This window comes from Neolamprologus brichardi, chromosome 9, assembly GCF_056152115.1.
Source record: "Neolamprologus brichardi isolate AB-2024 chromosome 9, ASM5615211v1, whole genome shotgun sequence".
In the NCBI taxonomy this organism is placed as follows: domain Eukaryota; kingdom Metazoa; phylum Chordata; class Actinopteri; order Cichliformes; family Cichlidae; genus Neolamprologus; species Neolamprologus brichardi.
Window position 1 is genome coordinate 40,717,704 of NC_142112.1, and position 21,483 is coordinate 40,739,186.

The following is a 21,483-nucleotide window of genomic DNA, read 5'->3' on the forward strand; positions in this document are numbered from 1 at the left end:
CTATCGTTTTCTCCTGTTTTTGGTTAGACAGGGAGCTCAGCCATTGTATTTTGTTTTGGTTAGAGAGTTCTTGGTTTGATTTTTAGCTAAAGGGGTTGTTTTGGCCTTGGAGACCCTGAAGAAAAGAGCTTCCCGGTGTTCATTTTTACTTTAGTAGTTTTGTGCAATAAATCATGTTTAATGACATCTATTTTCCAGTAGTTTATGTTTTCATTTTTCACTTTGTGTTACCCCCCCCCCCCCCCCCCCCCCCCCCCCCAGGCAACACTTCATTTTTAAGTGGGGCGTAACAGCTCTGCTCTCATGTTTTAGTCTATGAGTAGCTGCTGTTATAGCGCTGATATGACTGAAGTTCCTTTAACAGCAACAGCAGATTTCCCCTTTATTGATTACAGAAACCAAATCACACCCATTATTTACCTGTTCTGGAAAATGACAAACAAAGAGTTTGAAGTTTGAAATATTGTATAATAGGAAGTCTTTTTTTTTTTTAATGAATAAAGACTGTTAAAAGCCTAAAATCTTATTGGCGACTGAATGGACAGGCCCCAGGGTGTCTGTCAGACCTACTGCAGCCTTATATGCCCGCTACAGCTCTAAGATCACCAAGGTGAGGCTGGTTCTTAGAGGCGATCGTGCATTTACTCACTGGATTTTAATAAACATGAGAGTTATTTACTTATTTTTTATTAGCTATTTGGCATTGATGTTAATTGATATTGCTATTTTATTATGTAATTTGTATGTTTGTACAGCAACACTGTTGTAATTAAAAGTGCTAAATAAATAAATAAAAAAACAACGTTCTGCACATTTTCACTTTGATTTCAACCTTTATTTGGATCAGTTTTACACACAAACTCTGAAAGAACATTTCTTTATTGTCACGCTGTTTTAAATAAAGTTTAAACCCCGCCCCTACACAGGGGCGTGTCCACAGTGGGGGCACCGACCCCATTGGGCGGCAGCGTGGATAGGACCGGTGCTGGAATGTAACAGAGTACATTTACTCGAGTACTTTACTGATTGAAGTATTCCTATCAGGATGTGTCAGACGTGATTGGAGCTGTGAGGATTCAGGTGTGAACACGTTTGAACACAGCCACAGGTAAAACACTGCCCAGGTAATCACCAGCAGGACCTTTAAACCTTGCTGGCTGGATCTCTGGAGCTCCAAGAAAGTCCACAGCTGAGGGGAACTTGTTTTTTGGGGCCTGGGTCACAGCGAGGACGTCAGTGGAGTCCATGTTTAAGCCTCTTTGGGGAGAACGGGGAAGCTGAGCTGTTACTGTCTGAAATAAATAGCATGAATATGATGATTGTACAGAGCACAAAGCAGAAGGCCACGTTGCTTCAGTTCACGTCTTATTTGGTGTGTTTTCACTGAGGGTTGGGTGGCAGACACGTCTGAGCTCAGTCTGCTGTCAGAAACACTGCAGCACTCCAGGAATTCACTCTCACTCTTTCAGAAAGTCCCACAGGAGCCAAACAGCAGCCATAAAGGCGCTTCCTGCTGGGACGCTCGGCCTCACACCACAAGCAACATGTTCACAAAAACACTGAGCACAGCTTTTATTGTGAAATATTAGGAGGATGCTGAGTAAAATTCAGGGAAATGAAGGACGCATTTGGAAGACTTCAAATTTGAACAGCCTTCGTCGCGTCCGTGTGATATAATTCCTACAAATGTGGCATTCGAAGCGTCCTCTCCCTGAATTTGGAAACACCCAATGTGGTGCTAGAGAGCAGGAAGAACCAGTCTCAACAAGAGACACACACACCTTATTTCCTGTAACTGCAGAGGGGAGGAGCCACCCGAGCAGGTGATAAAAGGAAGAGAAACAGCTGAGCTTCCTTCAGAGCAGCAGGAGGACGGTGGAGCTGAGGCAGGTGAGTGTTAACACCACATTGTTGTAGCTTTGCTGTCAGAGTCTCTGAGTGTGTTTGTGTGACTGTAGAGCAGGGGTGTCAAACTCAAGTACACAGTGGGCCAAAATTCAAAACTGGAACAAAGTCGCGGGCTAACATTAATATTTATTGAAATATATTTATTCCTCCAGATTTAAGAATGAATCTTTTCTTATGGACTCAAACACGTTTTGCTGAAAAACTGAATATGGAACAAGCAAAGCTTAATACTAAACAATACATATATTAGCTGTATAATACCAGCAGGCCAGCTCTAATAATCTGGTATGGCTTCAGAGTTTGACACCTATGCTGTAGAGGGAAGAAGAAGAGTCACAGTGAGCTCTGTAGCTGTGATTGGCTCAATAATCACCTTCAATGGACTGAACGCAGAGAACGAGCCGAGGAACCTGACAAACCTGTTTGTGTGTGTGTGTGTGTGTGTGTTTACCCGTTTAGACGTCTTTGTGAGGACAAAGAGTTGGTATGCTACTATACTTGTGGGGACCAATAGAGTCCCACAAAATGCCCGTCCCCACGAGTTTGAAGATATTTTTGAGGCTTTTTGGTGTCCTCACTAAAATCTGAAAACAAGTGTCTGTGTGTGTGTGTGTGTGTGTGTGTGTGTGTGTGTGTGTGTGTGTGTGTGTGTGTGTGTGTGTCTGTGCCATAAAGAGAGTCGAGTTCACAGTCACACACTTTCTATCTCGGAGGCTGTATCCCAATTCTACGGAGCCCCTCTGATGACATGGTCCAAAAAATAAATAAATTGTGGCCACAAAATACTACTTCGTGGGCACAAAATGCTAATTTGTGGGCACGAAACACTTGACCAATAGCCGTGATCCTTCCCAGGACCTTGCAGTTGGGTGACAATAAAATCTATCCTGGCGTCCAGGTCCTACTTACGTCTGTAAAGCGACTGGGCTCTCAGTGTCCTGTTTGAATGTAAAAATGGTTCCTTGCATTGCAGGCTTTTCAAAATGCATTTGTAGCTCATTCCCAGCCTAAAATCAAACTCAATCATACCGTCTCTGTCCACGGTGTACAGGTTTAGCCTACTTATGCTTATGTCTCTACGCAGCTGTCCAGGAATTGTATCAATATAATGAGCGCACGTTGTCTATTTCGTTGCCACAAATACGTAATTCGTTGCCATGTTATACCCAATTCGTGCCCACAAATTAGCATTTCTTGCGCACGTTATACCTATTTCGTATTTTGAGGGCACGAAATAGTATTTTGTGGCCACAATTAATTTCTTTTTTGGACCATGTCATCAGAGGGGCTCCGTACAATTCAAGGTCTGTAGCCTTAAAGTGCGCAGCCTCAACGATCCTCAAGGGCCGCGTACTCAAAGACCGCTAAGGCCAGAAGTGCGAGGCTTGTGAAATGGGACGGTCTAGCCTCCGTCGCGCTGCCCCGGTTGCCTAGCAACCATGATACTAACAGCTGGAAATGTTTCACCCAGCTTTGTTTGACAGAAATGAAGGAGAACATATTTTGTTTGTTTCTACATGAGCTTTGTGTGATTAGTTGAGTATCTGAGGCTGAGACCACAGGACTGTAAAACATGATTGTTGGGCTTCATTTCTGTACTGAACAGTCTTTTAGAGATTAGCTAGTAAATAACAATTAACTGATGTTGTTGATGAGACTAAAGTCATCTCACTGTGGTAATGTAAATATAATATGGCCAGTATTATATATATTGTCAGATTATTATGATATATTACAGCAGTGAGTTTGAACTCTGTGTCAAAGATTCAAGTTCCAGTTATTTATATTTCCTGTCACCTTAATTTGACGAGTATCTGTGACAGTGTGTATACAGATGTATCATATATAAGAGACAAATATTGTTCGTTTAATATGTTGGCATTAGTAAAATTGGCTCAATGCTGACTTTAATTATCCATAAAATCATCACATTCTCTGTGAGATTAAGGTCGACTATTGATGGCGTATATGTTAAAGTAAAGGCTTTAAAACCAAGTTAGTACAAATGTCACTAATGTCACATAACTTTGCTGACATGTGGCCAACAGTCATGTTTTAATGTTCTTCATTATTAAACATTCGCACATAAATAAGTGACACAATATTCAGTACTTACTTTTAAAAGTTTGCTCTTCGGCTGCTCCGCTTCAAACATATTTTGTTCTTTTCCGAACAAAATATCCACACCCACCGCCGTGCTATGAATTGTGGTTTATTTATTGGATAGAACAAGTTAAATGTCACCGCTCTTATTGTCCGGCCGGAAACAGGGGGGTGTCCACATTCAGAGGCTGCATCCACCTGAGGACCCGGCCTTTGCGGTCTATAAGTGGGTCGGGTCCTCTGAAGGCTGGGTAAGCTGGAAGTGAGCGCCTGTGAAACTGGTCGGTCTAGCCTTCAGAATTACGTCATGAGCTCTCTCGGTGGAGTGAAACTCTGCCATCGGCTCCTTGCTATCTGAAATATAACCAGACGCTGGCGTAAACTCTCGACCATCTCACACTTCTGTTTAATCGCTTTTCTTGTTGATTTTATTCAGGTGTGTGAAAACCACGAGGAACCCTCCTGGGGGATTAATAAAGTTTTATTTAATCTGATCTAATTTTATTTAATCTGATCTGGAAAATCTGGAGATTTTTGGGAGGGGCACTGAAATTCAGGGTTCTCCTGTAAAAATCAGGAGGGTTGGCATGTATGCCGGAGGCTGGGTGTGTCTCTCTCTTCTTTGCTTGGAATTGTTTGGCACATGTGTAGAGCTCCTCTGGTGCATTTCTTTTGTTTGAAGGTTGTGGTGGGAGTAAAGAGGGTCAGTCTGGGGACCTCATATACTTACTCACGTAGAATCTTTGATAACTATTAATATGAGAAGCTGGAGAAATAATTGAAGAAAGAAGCTGAGGATTGTTGGAGCATTTCTCAATAATATTAGAAACAGCTTTTGACTTCTCTGCGTTGACAGTGTCCTGATACCTGTACAGACGGTCTCTCAGCATCAGAAACACACCTGCATCTGTTTCCACTTACGTTCAGCCTTCCTGCTCTCTCGTCCGGCTGAACGAGCGGCCTCGTTTATCCACGGGTCCGATTGTGGTTTCACAGTTTTAAAAGGAGCAACCTCATCAAGGACAGTTTGGCATTTATCATAAAAATTAGATGTCATCTGCTCGGCACCATCGCCGAGGGGAGATCTTAAACTCCTTAAAAGCACTAGAAAATAGTTCTGTTGCAGATGGGTTAAATACACAACAATGGGGTGTTGGAATAAGAGGAGGAAAATGGCAGTGAGATAAAAATATATCAAACACAACAGTGAAAAAACAGCATCACATGTTTCCATGTTTAGGACCGGTAACCCTAAAGACAGCACAAGATCCAGCGTATGAGCCTGTTTCTGGGTGTAGATCAGTCTCATGATAAACAGGCTCAAGAACGTCTCTGGGATTACTGCTGTTGTTTTAAAAGGGTTTATGTCATATTTATCTGAGAGATCTTTTACTGTTCGTATGAATCAAATGATGTCCGAATCAACAGTTGTGCCTTGTGGGGTACCTCAGGGATCCGTCTTGGGTCCAATGTGCTGTGCCTGCCTGCTCCCACTTCTCTGTGTTCCCTCTGTCTGTCTATGGTGTCACTGTGTCTGCTTGTGAGTCTGTTCAGTTCAGTGTGTTGTCTGGTTCTCTGTGTCTGTGAGTTTCCTGTTTTATTCTGAAGGTCCTTGTCTTATGTGAGTGTGTTCAGTTTAAGTTTCCCCTGCCTCGTCTGTTGTGATTTCTCCCAGGTGTGTTCCCCTCCTGTCTCCCATCCCCTGATTACTGCTGTGTGCATTTAAGCCCTGTGTGTTCTCCTGCCTGTTGCTGGTTCGTCTGCGTTATTTGGTGTGTTATCGTCTGCGTATCGCCCTCCGTTGTGTCTCCGTGTCTCCCTACTTCTCTGGGTTTGGTTTTAGGTTTGTTTTTGTTAGTTGTTTAAGTTTATTCTCGCCTCGTCGTTTCTGTTTTTCATCCTCCTCACTAAATAAAGTTCACTCTCGTCACTCGTGACAGTACGAGGTTGATCTTTGTCACAGACGCTTATTGGAATGTGGTTTTGTGAGTTTTTGGAACAAAACAGGAGGAGCAGGTCTGTAGATGAGAGGAAGAAAGAACGAGGAAAAAAACGTGTGTGTGTTGTTCAGCTGGTCTGGGTGTGGTTCTTGATCAGACTGGTGTTCAGAGCTTAGATAAAGGTGCACAGGGATAAGAGAGGGGCTGCTGATGATCATGTCGATATTTCAGGGTCTGCATGCAGCTCTGCAGGTACCCACAGACTCTGCTGTACTTCATGTTTCTGTATCTCAGGATCAACTTTGAATCGTTTTCTGCTCCTGAAGCAACTGAAGTGACTCTAAAGAATTTTAGCTCCTCCTCTTTGTGGTTAGGCCAGACATCCTGGTTTTCACACTACTGTGACAAATAATAAAAATATATAATCATAGTCATTTTATGTAGCACTGTTTAGAACTATAGTGCTCTGACAAACCATTAAAAACAGATCCGTAAACTAAAGCTGAGAAGCAGAAAACCAACGAGCTTCACTTTAGTTTCATCTTGTCACCACCTGGCTCAAAAGCCGCAACAGAAACAAGGAGACGAAAACCTGAATTTCAGTGAGAAGAGGTTTTATCTTAAATACATAGCAAGTTGGCTAAAGTAGCTGTTACTACCAAGGCGAGGGCTAGTGAGCCTCCTCCTGAAAGCCTGCCTCAGGTATGCTTTTATCCAAAGCTGACTCGGTGTGGCCCATCGGCACCAGCTGAACTCACTGAGGAGATTAGGGGCTGCAGAGGGGCCTAAGAATCTTTAGAGAGGAGAAAACACAAAGACAAGGATTTCAGTCTGTAGATGTGCAAAGCTGGTAGAGACAGACCCTAAAAGACTGGCAGCTGGAACTGCAGCAAAAGCTGGTTCTACAAAGTATTGACTCAGGGGCTGAATAATTACACACACCCCACGTTACAGTTATTTATTTGTAAAAATGTTTGGACTCATGTATGATTTTGGTTCCACTTCTCACGTGTTCACCACTTTGTGTTGGTCTTTCACCTGGAATTCCAATAACATTGATAACACTTGTCCCAAAATTTCATCTTGAAAATTGATGACAGTGCCATAAATTGCAGGAACAAGGTAAAAAACTTGGGCGTGTAGTTTGACATGGTGCTCTCCTTTGAATCTCGTGTAAAAGAGATAACAAAGACCGCCTTTATCATTAGAGGAACATCGTCAAAATCAGACAGGTTTTGTCAAGCGACACTGCAGAGGTTCTTGTCCATGCATTTGTGTCTTCCCGTATTGATTATTGTAATGCTCTTCTTTCTGGGCTACCAAAGAAAAGTTTTAGAGGTCTACAGATGGTGCAAAATGCAGCTGCTCGCATTTGAACAAGAACTGGGAAATTTGAGCACATTACCCCAGTTCTGAGATCTCTTCACTGGCTACCTTGTCAGGTTCGAGCAGATTTTAAGGTCCTGCTGCTCACCTACAAGGCTTTAAACGGATCGGCACCTTCATACCTCTCCAACCTTTTACACCTTTATGTTCCATCTCGTGCTCTCCGATCTCAGGACTCTGGTCTTCTAAAAGTTCCTAGAGCCAGAAAAAAGACAATTGGAGAGCTTTTTCTTTTCGTGCCCCGTTTCTGTGGAACAACCTCCCTCAAGATATTCGGCAGGCTGCTCTGTGGAGGTTTTTAAAACCAAGTTGAAGACACATTTGTTCACCCGATCTTACATGTCTTAATTCTGTGGCTTTTAGTTTTTACATTTTTATTGTTTTTAACTTGTATTGTGTCTTTTACCTGTATTGCTATGTATCGCTCTTATTTTATTTATCTCTTTAGTTGTACAGCACTTTGTTTGAAAGCAATTTTATAAAGTTATTATTATTATTATTATTATTACAAGGTCCACATTTATGGGAACATCTGCTACAGATGTGGGAGAATATTTGATTTCTATAGTAGACAGAAGCCACGGGTGTGTTCAGTCAAACGTTTAGAATAAACTTTGGTCTATAAATGTGTTTCAGGATTGATTTTTAACTCCAACTGCTTATTTGTACTACGCTTTCATTTCAGAGTGCAATGAGAAATAAAAAGGATATTTTCAATAAAACTGTCACGATCCTGGGTCTGTGACTCAGTGTTTTCTGTTTTGTATTGTTAATCTTTGATTTCATGATGTATCTTTGTTTATTCTTACGTTTTGGTTCTGTGTTTTGTTGTACCTCTAAGTTCAGTCTATGTATTTCCTGCTTTGTTGTGAAGGTCCGTGTCTCATGTCAGTGTGTTTAGTTTGCGTTTCCTCTGTCTCGTCTTGTCAGTCACTCCCAGCTGTGTCCTCCTCCTGTGTCTCATTCCCTCGTTATCCCTCTGTGTATTTAAGCCTTGTTTGCCTCTGTTAGTTGCTGGTTCGTCTGCGTATCTCCCTCCGTCGTCTCAGGTTGTCTCTCCATGTCTGGTTTGTTTTTATTAGTTTTCCCAGTTTAGGTTTTTGCTTAGTTTCCATGCTCACCTTCGCCATTTCTGTTTGTATCACCATGTGATGAATAAACTCACTTGCATCTGAGCTGCCAGCATAAAGGGTCCTTTAATAATTTACACATGGCTCGCAAACCGTGACAAAAACACTGGAAAAATTGGGCTGTTCTAAAACGTTTGACGGGTAGTGTATATATTTAGTTTATATATTTTCTTTATTTATATAGTTTGTTTTATATTGTAGCAAAGTGTTACTTGGATACTTCTCTATGTGCTTCTTTATGTGCAATTTTGTTGCATTCTGAGTCTTAGAAATATATTGGTGGTAGTGATGAACTGCTGTTAGAATCATGTTAAATTCTGATAAATCAGACAATTACCTCTCCAGCTGTTGTTACAGTCTTTGTGTTTATCGGATCCTTACAGGGTAAAAGATGATGACACCTAAAGAAATCCTTCTGGGGACTTTGGAGGAGTTGGAACGTGAAGACTTTAAAAAATTCAAGTGGCATCTGAAGGACTACAGGTCTGTAGAAGGTTTACCAGCAATCCCAGCGAGTAAACTGGAGAATGCAGAAAGCACGGACATAGTGGATCTGATGTTTGAGACCTACTCGATCAACACTTTTGAAGTCGCTAAAATCGTTTTGGGGACGATAAACAAGAATGATCTGTTGGAGAATTTAAATAAAACCATCCCAGAACCCAAAGGTAAGTCAGGGAATGACTAAACAAAAAACACAAACAATAAAAACATTAGTTAACATTACACAGGTGCCATTACCATCCATATAAATAATAAATCCAAAACACTTTCCAACACTTTCAGGAGTGAGAGACTGCAGAAAGCCAACAGTTTGTGTCTTATGCATCTGCACAAATAACCTCCTGTGTACACATGAATATCTGCTCTTTGGGTTGGTTTGATTAAAATGGGACCAGCAGCAGGTTTTCTGCCCATTTTACAGATTTATATTGTCCGACTGGTTTTAGAGCTGTTTTATCAACATAAATGAGGCGACAACAACAGTTTGGGACATGTCACAAATATGATCAAAGTGCTTTTTCTTAAATCTATTTACCAGTTGAAGGTAAAGAAAAAAAATGGCTGCCATTTCTTTGTGCTGTTTGGAGACCCAAACAGAAAAATGCCCAGACAGTAAATGCTTTTTATTATGGTTGATAAACAGGACACTAAGGTGATTGGTCAAAGGTTGGAGGAAAGCCACAGTTCTCCTTATATGACTGAAATCTCAGCTCACGTTTTTTCTTCTGCAGCTTTCTGGGAGATTCCACTTCAGCCTTCTGCTGGCAACGCTCCCGTTACCATGCTTCCCTTAGGCAGCATCATTAGAAGACACAGCATACATTTACACTGCTATGCAGATGACACCCAGCTCTATCTGTCCATGAAGCCAGATAACACACACCAATTAGTTAAACTGCAGGAATGTCTTAAAGACATAAAGACCTGGATGGCCGCTAACTTTCTGCTTCTTACTTCAGATAAAACTGAGGTTATTGTACTCGGCCCTGAAAAGCTTAGAAATATGGTATCTAACCAGATTCTTCCTCTGGATGGCATTACCTTGGCCTCCAGTAACGCTGTGAGGAACCTTGGAGTCATTTTTGACCAGGATATGTCCTTCAACACACATATTAAACAAATATGTAAGACTGCTTTCTTCCATTTGTGCAACATCTCTAAAGTTAGAAATATCCTGTCTCAGAGTGACACTGAAAAACTAGTTCATGCATTTATTACTTCCAGGCTGGACGACTGTAATTCATTATTATCAGGAAGTCCTAAAAACTCACTGAAAAGCCTTCAGTTAATCCAAAATGCTGCAGCAAGAGTCCTGACAGGGACTAGAAAGAGAGAGCAGATTTCTCCTGTTTTGGCTTCCTGTTAAATCCAGAATTCAAAATCCTGCTCCTCACATACAAGGTCTTAAATAATCAGGCCCCATCTTATCTTAATGACCTTGTAGTACCATATCACCCTATTAGAGCACTTCGCTCTCGCTCTGCAGGCCTACTTGTTGTTCCTAGAGTATTTAAAAGTAGAATGGGAGGCAGAGCCTTCAGTTTTCAGGACCCAAAAAGATAGTTGGTTTTTGTCTGTTGTGTTATTGTAGGTTCTCTACCTTACAATATAAAGCACATTGGGGTGACTGTTGTTGTTATAATTGAAATTCTTTCATTTATTCTACATATTTATTCATTACTGGCTCCATAGTGTTGTTTATGTAATATGTGAAATGTTGCTAGTATTGATTTGGTGCTGTATAAATAAACACAATTAAATTGAATGTGTCTCTATAAAACCTGCCCTCAGTTATAACCCAAGTGTCAGGGCTCAATGGCTCATGAAAAGGACTCAAGCGCAGAACCAAAAACCGGAGGCTGAGTGACTTTTAACAGAAATGTATTTTACTAGATTTCTTGGCGGAGAAAGCTGAATCACGGCTAAATTCAACAGCAAGCGAGGTATTATGAGAAGTGCAGAGCTGAGGCCAGAACATAAGCTGAGGCAGGTCAAAGGATCAACAGGGGCAGAAACGGGCGGATAGAAACTATCCAGGATCACTGGAACAAAGGAGATAATAATCAGAGTGGGCCACAGTGTAGTGAATGAGTCCAAGATTTAAAAACTAAGAGGTCTTACGTGGCTGCAGGTGGAGATCAGCTGGAGGAGATGAATTAAATCTGGGTACAGAGTGAGATGTGGGTGCACAGGGAGGCAGGCAGGTGAGGAGGGCAGTTTGCAAGAGTGAGTTTTACCAGCAGCGGCAGGCCAGAATCCTGAGGCGTGACTTATGGCGAGAGTTGGAAGATATATCCAGGTGCCGACTAGGGAACAGGAAAAGAGGGTTACACGAAACAAGCTGAGGAGCACAAGACAAAATGTGAGGCAGAGAACTGACTGTGGTAAGCAGACAGTCTGGAGAAGGTTCATTGTGAGTGCTGCTCATAAATACTGCTGGAGTAATTGGCAACAGGTGAGGAGCAGGGAGGAGTGAGGAGGGCTCCACCCAGGGGAGGAGAGCTGATGCTGTGGAAAGTTAGTCAGACTCACCTGGATCATGACACCAAGAGTCCAGTGAACTGAACACATAACCACAGTAACCAGAATGCAGTTTTCTCATTTGTGTCATTTGCTGTATCTTCATGCAGAGATTCTCCCTGAGTGTCAGCTCAAACTCAAGTCAAACCTGAAGAAGACGTTCCAGTGTGTGCATGAGGGGATTTCTACAACAGGAGACCCGACCCTCCTGAATCAGATCTACACAGAGCTCTACATCACAGAGGGAGGGACTGCAGAGGTCAATGATGAACATGAGGTCAGACAGATGGAAACAGCATCCAGGAAACCAGACAGACCAGAAACAACCATCAGACAAGAAGACATCTTTAAACTCCCACCTGGAAGAGATGAACCAATCAAAACAGTTCTGACAATGGGAGTGGCTGGCATTGGGAAAACAGTCCTAACACAGAAGTTCACTCTGGACTGGGCTGAAGGCAAAGCCAACCAGGACATCCAGTTCATGTTTCCATTCACTTTCAGAGAGCTGAATGTGCTGAAAGAGGAAAAGTTCAGCTTGGTGGAACTTGTTCATCACTTCTTTACTGAAACCGAAGAAGCAGGAATCTGCAGCTTTGAAGACTTCCAGGTCGTGTTCATCTTAGATGGTCTGGATGAGTGTCGACCTCCTCTCAACTTCTACAAAACTACAATCCTGACTGACCCTAGAAAGTCCACCTCAGTGGATGTGCTGCTGATAAACCTCATCAGGGGGAAACTGCTTCCCTCTGCTCGCCTCTGGATAACCACACGACCTGCAGCAGCCAATCAGATCCCTCCTGACTGTGTTGGCGTGGTGACAGAGGTCAGAGGGTTCACTGACCCACAGAAGGAGGAGTACTTCAGGAAGAGATTCAGAGATGAGGAGCAGGCCAGCAGCATCATCTCCCACATCAAGACATCACGAAGCCTCCACATCATGTGCCACATCCCAGTCTTCTGCTGGATCACTGCTACAGTTCTGGAGTTTGTCATGAAGAACAAAGAGAGCGAAGATCTGCCTAAGACTCTCACAGAGCTCTACCTACGCCTTGTGCTATTTCACCTAGAAACAAAGAACATCAAGTATGATGGAGGAGCTGAGACAGATTCACCCTGGAATCCAGAGAACAAGAAGATGATGGAGTCTCTGGGAAAACTGGCTTTTGATCAGCTGAGGAAAGGAAACCTGATCTTCTATAATTCAGACCTGACAGAGTGTGGCATCGATATCAGAGCAGCCTCAGTGTACTCAGGAGTGTTCACACAGATCTTTAAAGCTGATGAGTGCCACATGTTCAACAACGTTGTTTACTGTTTCGTCCATCTCAGCATTCAGAAGTTCTTTGCTGCGCTTCATGTCTATCTGACCTTCATCAACTCTGGAGTCAACCTGCTTAAGAAACAATCTCCTGTCTCTAAAATTTTCCAGAAAACACTTACTGTAAAAGACTTCTACCAGAGTGCTGTGGACAAAGCCTTGAAGAGTCCAAATGGACACCTGGACTTGTTCCTCCGGTTCCTCCTGGGTCTTTCACTGCAGACCAATCAGGATCTCCTATCCATGCTGACACAGAGAGGAAGTAGCTCACAGACCAATCAGGAAACAGTTCAGTACATCAAGAAGAAGCTCAGTGGGAAACTGTCTGCAGAGAAAAGCATCAACCTGCTCCACTGTCTGAATGAACTGGATGATCGTTCTCTAGTGGAGGAGATCCAACAGTACCTGAGTCCAGGATATCTCTCCACAGATGTACTGTCTCCTGCTCAGTGGTCAGCTCTGGTCTTCATCTTACTGTCATCAGATCTGGATGAGTTCGACCTGATGAAATACTCTGGTTCAGAGAAGGGCTTTTTGAAGCTGCTGCCAGTGGTCAAAGCATCCAAGAAAGTGCTGTAAGTGAACCTATGAACAAATATGTTTAATAATGCTAGATGAAGAAAAGAACATGTCTCCATTGTTATTCTTCCTCAGGCTGAGTTGGTGTGCACTCTCAAAAAGAAGCTTTGAAGCTTTGTCTGAAATTCTCAGCTCCCAATCCAATCATCTGAGAGAGCTGGACCTGAGCTTCAACGAGCTGCAGGATTCAGGATTGGATTTGCTGTGTGTTGGACTAAAGAGTCCTGACTGTAAACTAGAAACTCTCAGGTAAGGATACAGACTTTTTGACACTTTTTGACTCTTAAATCTGTAAGTTTATCTTGATGCGGACGTTCAAAGTCAGCACAGTTTTCCTTTTAAGCTCCTGAGTTTATATTTTTGACTGTCAGGTTGTCTGGACAGATGTTTTTATTTCATTTTTTTACTTGTCCCTAAAGTCAGAACTAAACCCACATGTAGATGACTTTCTGTTACTGGAGCAGCCTTCCTGAAGACAGCAGTGTGTTTTAATGCTTTTAAAGCCAAACTCACCTTTCTGACCTGGCTTTCATTTATTATCTATTTTTATTTGTTTATTATATTTTTATTTCTACTGTTTAACTACTGCTCACATCTTTTATCCTCCTTTTTAATTGATCACTTCTTTTTACCCAGTGTTTCTATATTGCACTTTGTATTTGTCATCTAGATTCATCATGCACTACTTTGCTCATTTATTGTTTGGTTTTAATGTTATTAAATTCCGGTTCTTTTGGTATTGTTTAAGGCCAAAAAGACACGGCTCAAAAGTGGTCTTTTTACTTTAAAAAATTATATTTATTTTACATATCCGGATATGGAGACCTGAACACACAACACACAACCTGAGGTCTGAAGCACAAAACAGGAAGCCTAGTCATTTATATAGACGTCACACACACTTTAAGTTTCGATCAAACACTCTGCTTAGTTTCACTTTTCGCCTGCAAAAGCATGTAATTTCCTGTCAGTCCTGTCGGCACAGAGTGTACTCAGAGTTGGGCCTTTCTTATAAAGCAATATAATCAGCATATATACATTTAAGATTATAAATTTAAACCTCAACAATGTTCCCAGGTCTCTGGTTTGTTTGTTTGTTTGTTTGTTTGTTTTGCTCAGTTCTGTTTTTCTGAGGTTTTTTAAGTTATTAAATTTGTAACTGTAGTGATTTGTGTGTGTGACAGAGAGGCACTGCTAGGGATTTTTGTCACAAGTTGTTCTTGTAAAATCAGTCTGTGAATGTTCTCAGACATCCAGGTCACTGTAGTCTAAGGAGCTTGGAAAGAAAAGCGTCTGGACTTCTTTAAGTTTCCTTGAAGATGTTTCACCTCTCATCAGAGAGGCTTCTTCAGTTCTAAGGTCAAATGGTGGAGTGGGACAGTCAGTGAAAGGGCAATGGTGGTGGCTCAGGGTTTGTATGTTTGGGGGGTTCAGAGGGAAAAGATGAATGCAGGTCTGGAGTTGGTGTGTGAGAGCAGGGAGTGAATTCAGCATCCTGACAGCCTGGATGAAGCTGTCTCTCAGTCTCCTGGTTCTGGCCCGGAGGCTCTTCAGTCTCCTCCCTGATGGCAGCAGGTCCTGACAAGCATGTTGTCAGGACCTGGGGCTTTGCGTGTGTTGATCCTGGCAAGGGATCTCCACACACTGTCTGGGGATAGTGTCACCACCCGATCGTTGGGGGGGGTGGAGTCTCCTGTGCTGGGGTGTCGTTCTGTGTCTCAAAGCGAGAGAAAAATTAAAAATTCACTTAGCTCTTACGGTAATGTGGTGGACCCGACAGCGGTCTGAGGAGTGGGCTTGTAGTCTGTGATGGTCTGTATCCCTTGCCACAGCCTCTGAGTGTCTCTGCTGTCACTGAAGCTTTGCAAAATCCTCCTGGAGCGCTGCATTCCCACCTCTCTGATGCACGTGACAGGTTTGCCCTTGCTGTTGTTAGGCTCACCTCATCCCCAGCTTTCAAGGCTGCATTTCTCACCCTCAGGAGCCTGTAGACCTCACCTGTGAGCCATGGTTTCTGATTGGCCCGGACAGTGGTCTCTATGACCTCATCGATGCCTTTTGAGATGTAGCCAATGACAGTTTCTGTATATTCCTGCAGGTCTGTGGTGTTGTCATGTGTGGCGGCCTGTTTAAGGATCCCCCAGTCTGTGGTGGAAAAGCAGTATTGCAGGTCCTTCTGGCCACACACGTACCTGCTGACGAACTGGTTTAGTGACTTTGACCAGGGGCCTGTATGCTGGCATTAGCATAACAGTGATGTGATCAGAGGCACCAAAGTGGGTGGATGGGGGGCTTTGTAATCTCCTCTCTGGGTGGTGAAAACATTGTCCAAAATGTCGTTTCCTTGTGTTGGAAATTCAATGTGTCTATGCAGTAGTAAACATAGGGGGTGTCCAAATTCATGGGCTGCATCCTCCTGAGGACGCATTTGTAGACCGATTACGTCACAGCGACACGATGAAGGCTGTCCAAATTCATAGACTCCTCCGAATGCAGCCGAGAAATGCGTCCTCATTTTCCCCGAATTTGAAGGATGGGTCGGGTGTGTCCTTCGTGGCCCACCATATCCCAGAATTCATAGCGTGGCCCAGCCAATTCCAGTTTCTGGCAATGGCGACCGCTACTAAGTTTTTAATATTACTCTTTCTGGGTCACAAAATAAACTTTTAACATATTTTCAGGCGAGACTGTAGCTGTGTAAACATCAAATATCTGCTCGGTTTATCAAGATATCGCATATTTGCAAAAGTGCTCCGACGTTTTCGGAGACGTCTGTTACCCACCAGCTCGATAGCTAGCTGGGAGCTCGAGGGTCACTAGAGCCGCAGAGAACGGCACAACTCCCGGCACATCATGTTCAGATCACCGCGGTCTTTCGCTACTCAGGCTAAACGTGATATATAAGTGACTTAGACAACCTAAAAATGTTATTGTTTGGCTTTTTTTCAGTGTTTTATTTGTTCCTGAGTAAATCGGTTTGGCTGAGATTAAAGTTATTAGATTAGACAAAATAAACCTTTACAGTGGTTGCAAAAGTATTCGGCCCCTGTTAAGGGTTCAAATATTGAGGAGGGATTCAAAATCACAACACTGGTCCAGGAGGGTTAGGTGAAACGATGATTTTAATGAACACACGTGTGGGGAGATGAACACTGTCACACACTCAGCGTCGATCTCCGCCCAATAATACACAAGCAGTTGTTTTTATAGCATCAGGGTATTATTTATGACGCCCCCTCATGCGTCAAGCAGATACAATACATGCATAACTTTCAAAACCACAAATGTTCTGGTAACGACTTTTGACACAGTTTGAAGAGAACATTTTCTTCGCCTCCAAGCCAGGCGCTTCATGTAGCTCATCTCGCTCTTGCTTCTCCAAAACCTCAGATGCATGCTCTGCAACAAAACTATCAATTCTGCAGACTCAAAATGCAGTTGCAAGCAAAATATGTCTGAACTCTTACCTAGAATATAAGTCTACCTAAGATGTGTGTGTATATGTCTCCCGACCTCAATTGCACTGTTTCACCTCTCACCTCACCTACTAAAGCTCACAACCAGACAGGGGCCACTCTCATATGTGTAACAATCTAACTAAAATTATATATGTATATATTGAATAAATGGTTTAATTAAATGCCACTACTCAAAGCTTAACATTAAGATTATAAATGAATAAAACATGATAACGAATAACATGATATAAGTGTTTTATAAATGTGTAAGCAACCTTTCCATAGCTCTAAGTCACTTTACTCAATAGATCGGCCGGACATCGCGCTGGACGAAGCTTCTGACCATCAATTAACTGACCGAGCTTCAACTCTTTAATAAGCACCAAAATGCAATGTGTATAAAATGATTACAGGTTCTCCTGCAATGAAAAATTATTATATGATTATGATACCACCTGTAATACAAACTTTAATGTAATATCAACAGCTTCAATATGTGGGCCGGGTCCTCAGGAGGATGCAGCCTATATGAGTTTGGACACGACCATAGTAAAAGTTATTGGAGTCTGACCAATGACTGTAGAAAACATGGACGACGCGACAGCTCCCAAAAATGAAGCCAAAACGTCTCTATCGCCCCCTGGTGTCTGGCTGCAGTATAGGTCATAAACCCCGCCTCCTCCATGTTAGCGGATGGGACTGGGGTCAGGATAAAATAAATTTATTCTCCTCATATTTTTTTTCCAAAGATTCTTTCCTTTGTTATCAGTAGTTCTCATCACGCTGATTTATGTCCAAGGGGTCTCCTTTCCCATAAGTTTGATTCTAATTCCTACCGTGGTGATGTTAAATTGGGGTGAAACGTCATCATAAGAGCTTTGACTGACAGCTGCAGTCACGGAGAAACTTGCGTATCTCTGTTCGGGAATAGCAGATAGAGCGTAGGCTCTGAGAGGAGTGTCACTACCCGATCCGTACCGGAAACCCGATCGGTACCCCGCATGCGCGAAAGGTGTCTACTTCCGGTCGTAGCGTTTTACGATAGTTATGGGTCAGAGTATCTGTTAAGATGTTAAGAATAATGAGTAAATCTTAAAATGTTTGCAATAATGAAGCATTTCAGTACAATGTAGACAAAAACGAAAAATAAAAAGATAGTTACGGATCCTTACTGCGCATGTGCAAAGTCGGACCGTACAAATCGGGTCTACCCGATCCGTACCGCGCATGTGCAGATGTTTTCTTCTTCTTCTGTTCGTTTAATGGCAGTGTACTCCCCAGTGTACGAGGATACTGCCACCTGCTGACCAAGCGAATGAACCCCATTGTAAAATGAATTGGCGTCATTACAAACGTGTGTTAAATTTGATTTAGTGATAGTCGAGTGTGTTTATGCTTGTCTGTGAGGAGAGGATTAACTGGAATAGTGATGATGATGTCCGCTATCACTGTCAATTGTCAGTAAACACTTCATCTGGCTGATGAATCTTCACGTGACACATTGCTAAATCAATATTATTAAGTCTGTAATTAGGCGCCATTCGTCTTATTTTACGGCGCTGTTGTTCAATCGGGGAAGGCTCTCTGTTGAGGAGAAAAACATGAATTTGTTTGTATACGGATTATCCATTGTTTAAATGTCCCGGGCAGTCGAAAAGGAGACAGAGGGCCTTTCTCAATATGCGTACTTGTGCGTACTTGCGTTCTCGTGTACTCGTGATACGTCATCAGTCGGAGACCAAGTACTGTTCCAATTCGAAGTACGCATCAAGCCGAGAACGCGAAAAAGTCCCGGATGTGTTCTCGCTCCGCCCGTTTTATCGAGCATGCATCGCTGGTGACTTGTGTGGACTTGGTACAGCTAAATATCCCAGAATGCATTTCGTCCAAAACTCAAACGCGGCAATGGCGGACGAGCGGGGCTTTCTGGGTCACAAAATAAACCTTTAAGTTCTTTTCAAGCGAGAATGTAGCTGTGTAAACTTCAAATATCTGCTCGATTTATCAAGATATCATATATTTCCAAACGAGGTCCGACGTTTTCGGAGACGTCTGTGACCCGCCAGCTCCATAGCAGACAGCGAGGTCGAGGATTATTACAGCCGGCGAGAACAGCAGACTTCCGGCACATCGTTTTCAACCCCCCCGCGGTCTTTTCGCTACTCAGGTTAAACAAACCCCAGCAGCTGTCTATTGTATTGAGTGTCCACTAAAATAAAAATAAAAGCGTTCTAACATCTCACCTGCTTGTTTTTATTAAGGTATGTACACGTATGTACATGTGCACTATTTTTATTAATAGAGATTTCACTAGTGAGGTTAAACATGATATATAAGTCACTTAGATCACTTCTAAATGTTAATGTTTGGCTTATTTCGGCTTTTTATTTGTTCCTGAGTAAACCGGTGTGGCTGTGATTAAAGTTAAGCTTCATAACATATTACTCACAGTTAAATTAAGGACGGCAGTAAAAACTCCGGACCTGTGACATCATTAAGTACGCTGGTGTTCCAATTGTACAAATCGCGAGTCAGTGCTCGCGTTCTCGGCGAGTCCGTACTTCCGTGCGTTCTCGGCGAGTACGTACCCGCCGAGAACGCGAGTACGTACTCGCGTACTTGAGAATTGAGAAAGGGCCAGAGCTGTTGAGAAATGCTAGGAGCTAACTGGGCGCTAACCGTATCATTCAAATATATTGACTGTCGCAATGTTGGCAAAGAGAGGAAGTGACGTAAGATTTGCGCATGCGGGGTACCGATCGGGTAGTGACAAGGAGGGCCAGCGTTTACGCTACGAAAACACGACCAAGTGTTTTAACCTGACAGCCTGAGGTGTTCTTCAGTAAACTGGACTACCCGACAGAAGGACCCGAGGCCCCGCTGCACTTTTTCGGTAAGTTAAACGTGTTCGTAAGCTAATCCGTAACTACCGTCCTTAGCTCGGTCCTGAGACCTAGCTAGCTAAGATGAGCACTCGGCTGTCAGGGTTCGTTTAGCTGTGCAGGTGAATGAATTTACTAAAGAAATCCAGAGAAACGCTCCAGGCTGCTCAGTCACTAATTACTGTTACTGTACTTTTATTACAAGTATTATACTGTAAAAGCAACAGGCTGCACTCTGCTGCAGCTCCTGTGCAGAGCTGAATATTAAATATCTTATTAAACAGCACCATGTTTTCAGTCTCTTACCATATGTGTAAAGACAGTAACACCAACTTTAAAAACCTGGCACTTCAGTAACTCCTCATTAATCCGTAAAAACTGATCAAATAGCAAAGATATTTACTGAAACCAACAACTTCCTCTTGGCAGCTTAAGTTAAAATGTTTAATTTTTCCACTGATTAATTTTTTAGCACTGACTGTATTTTTATGCTGAGTTTGTTGCAAATATTCAGGTTAAAAACTGTTTGAAATATTGTTAATGAGGTATGTTCACAAAGACACATGTGCAGAACTCTGTGCAGCTCACATCCTTTAAGACAAATAGTTTGAACCATTAATATTTCTTGTTCAATACCAGTGCTGATACCAGTGCTGACACCAGTGCTGATGCCAGAGCTGATACCAGTGCTGATGCCACCTCAGTATGTTGTGACCAGGATGCAGCAGCAGACTGAACCAGGACTGAAACCTGCTCCATCATCTCATCTTTGCAGATGTCCATTTATAAAGCTCCAACAACTCAAAGGTGAACATGATATTGGAACATCTGTTAGTATTTAAGGCTTCTTTTAAACAAACAGCTCATATGTCAGCTGTCAGCAGAACTGCAGGACTGAAATAATGTAAGAGAAGAGAAGAACACTCCCGAGTGTGTGAGGACAGAAGGATCAGCTTTATTTCAGAGATAAACTTTATATTTCAGTTTGTGATGATTGTGTTCTCGTTGTGATTACAGGAGCCGTCCTCAGATTCAGACCTCAGCACCACCCAGTGACAGCAGACAGATCATCCTATAGCTTCACTCTTTGTAGTAACTCCATAATTAACTGATGAAAACAGTCCAAAGGTTAAAGTACCACATGTGCTGTCAGTGAAAGCTGCAGCTGTTTAAAGATAAAGACAAAAGGATGAATCACTGTGTCACTGTATATCAGCATCAACAGGACCTGAGTTTGGTGTTTCAGAGAGCTGTTGTCTACGTCTGTGTGCTGTCATTGCTCAGTCTGACTGAACGATGGACAGACTCAAGTTTGACTGTGAAACAAACTGTGTTGTTAAACAGTTTCATGGTTCACAAAACAAAACAATCAAAAACACTTTTTTCATGCTTGTGTTAAGTTTTGTATAGAAATGAGACCAAATTGATTGTGAGGTTAAATGTGATAGAAACAGCTCACACTGACATCCATCCTGATCAAACATGAGTGTCATGAAGCCTGTTTGCAGTTATTTGCACTGTTTTCCACTCTGCATGTTGTTTCTGTTCAGCTGTAAGTATAAAAGGCTCCATTCTACAACCTGTTTGTGTTGTTCAATAGAAACATTATTTTGTGCTGATGTTGCACTTCTTTTATTCACAACCAAAGAGTTTTTAAAATCTCCATAAAACTGCATTTAAATGACTTTTGAATATTACTTTAAATACTTAGATTGAAAGTTCTGATAAAAGTTCAAATACAAAGATCAGTAT

At 42.4% G+C, this 21,483-nt stretch overlaps 2 protein-coding genes and 1 long non-coding RNA gene across 3 annotated transcripts in view; all 3 read left to right on the top strand.

Annotated features, from left to right (window-relative positions):
• The window catches only part of LOC148101682 (ribonuclease inhibitor-like), a 151,568-nt gene that overhangs the window by 72,191 nt on the left and 57,894 nt on the right, over positions 1-21,483 (top strand). The gene's annotated exons all lie outside the window — the stretch shown is intronic.
• LOC148101686 (NLR family CARD domain-containing protein 3-like) lies at positions 8,846-13,644 on the top strand. The gene is made up of 3 exons (XM_087846684.1): positions 8,846-9,135; positions 11,602-13,387; positions 13,467-13,644. Exons 1-3 carry the CDS (start codon positions 8,859-8,861, stop codon positions 13,642-13,644), a joined length of 2,241 nt encoding a protein of 746 aa, XP_087702810.1. The 5' UTR covers positions 8,846-8,858.
• LOC148101687 (uncharacterized) lies at positions 19,661-20,870 on the top strand. Its single transcript, XR_015719682.1, has 3 exons — positions 19,661-19,742; positions 20,450-20,538; positions 20,749-20,870. It is a non-coding gene; the product is annotated as an uncharacterized LOC148101687 (long non-coding RNA).

Excerpts from the sequence above, each read along its gene's own strand:
- LOC148101686 (XM_087846684.1), top strand. The coding sequence starts at position 8,859 with ATGATGACACCTAAAGAAATCCTTCTGGGGACTTTGGAGGAGTTGGAA. Across the intron at positions 9,136-11,601 it reads AACCATCCCAGAACCCAAAG|AGATTCTCCCTGAGTGTCAG; the intron begins GTAAGTCAGGGA and ends ATCTTCATGCAG. Across the intron at positions 13,388-13,466 it reads AAAGCATCCAAGAAAGTGCT|GCTGAGTTGGTGTGCACTCT; the intron begins GTAAGTGAACCT and ends ATTCTTCCTCAG.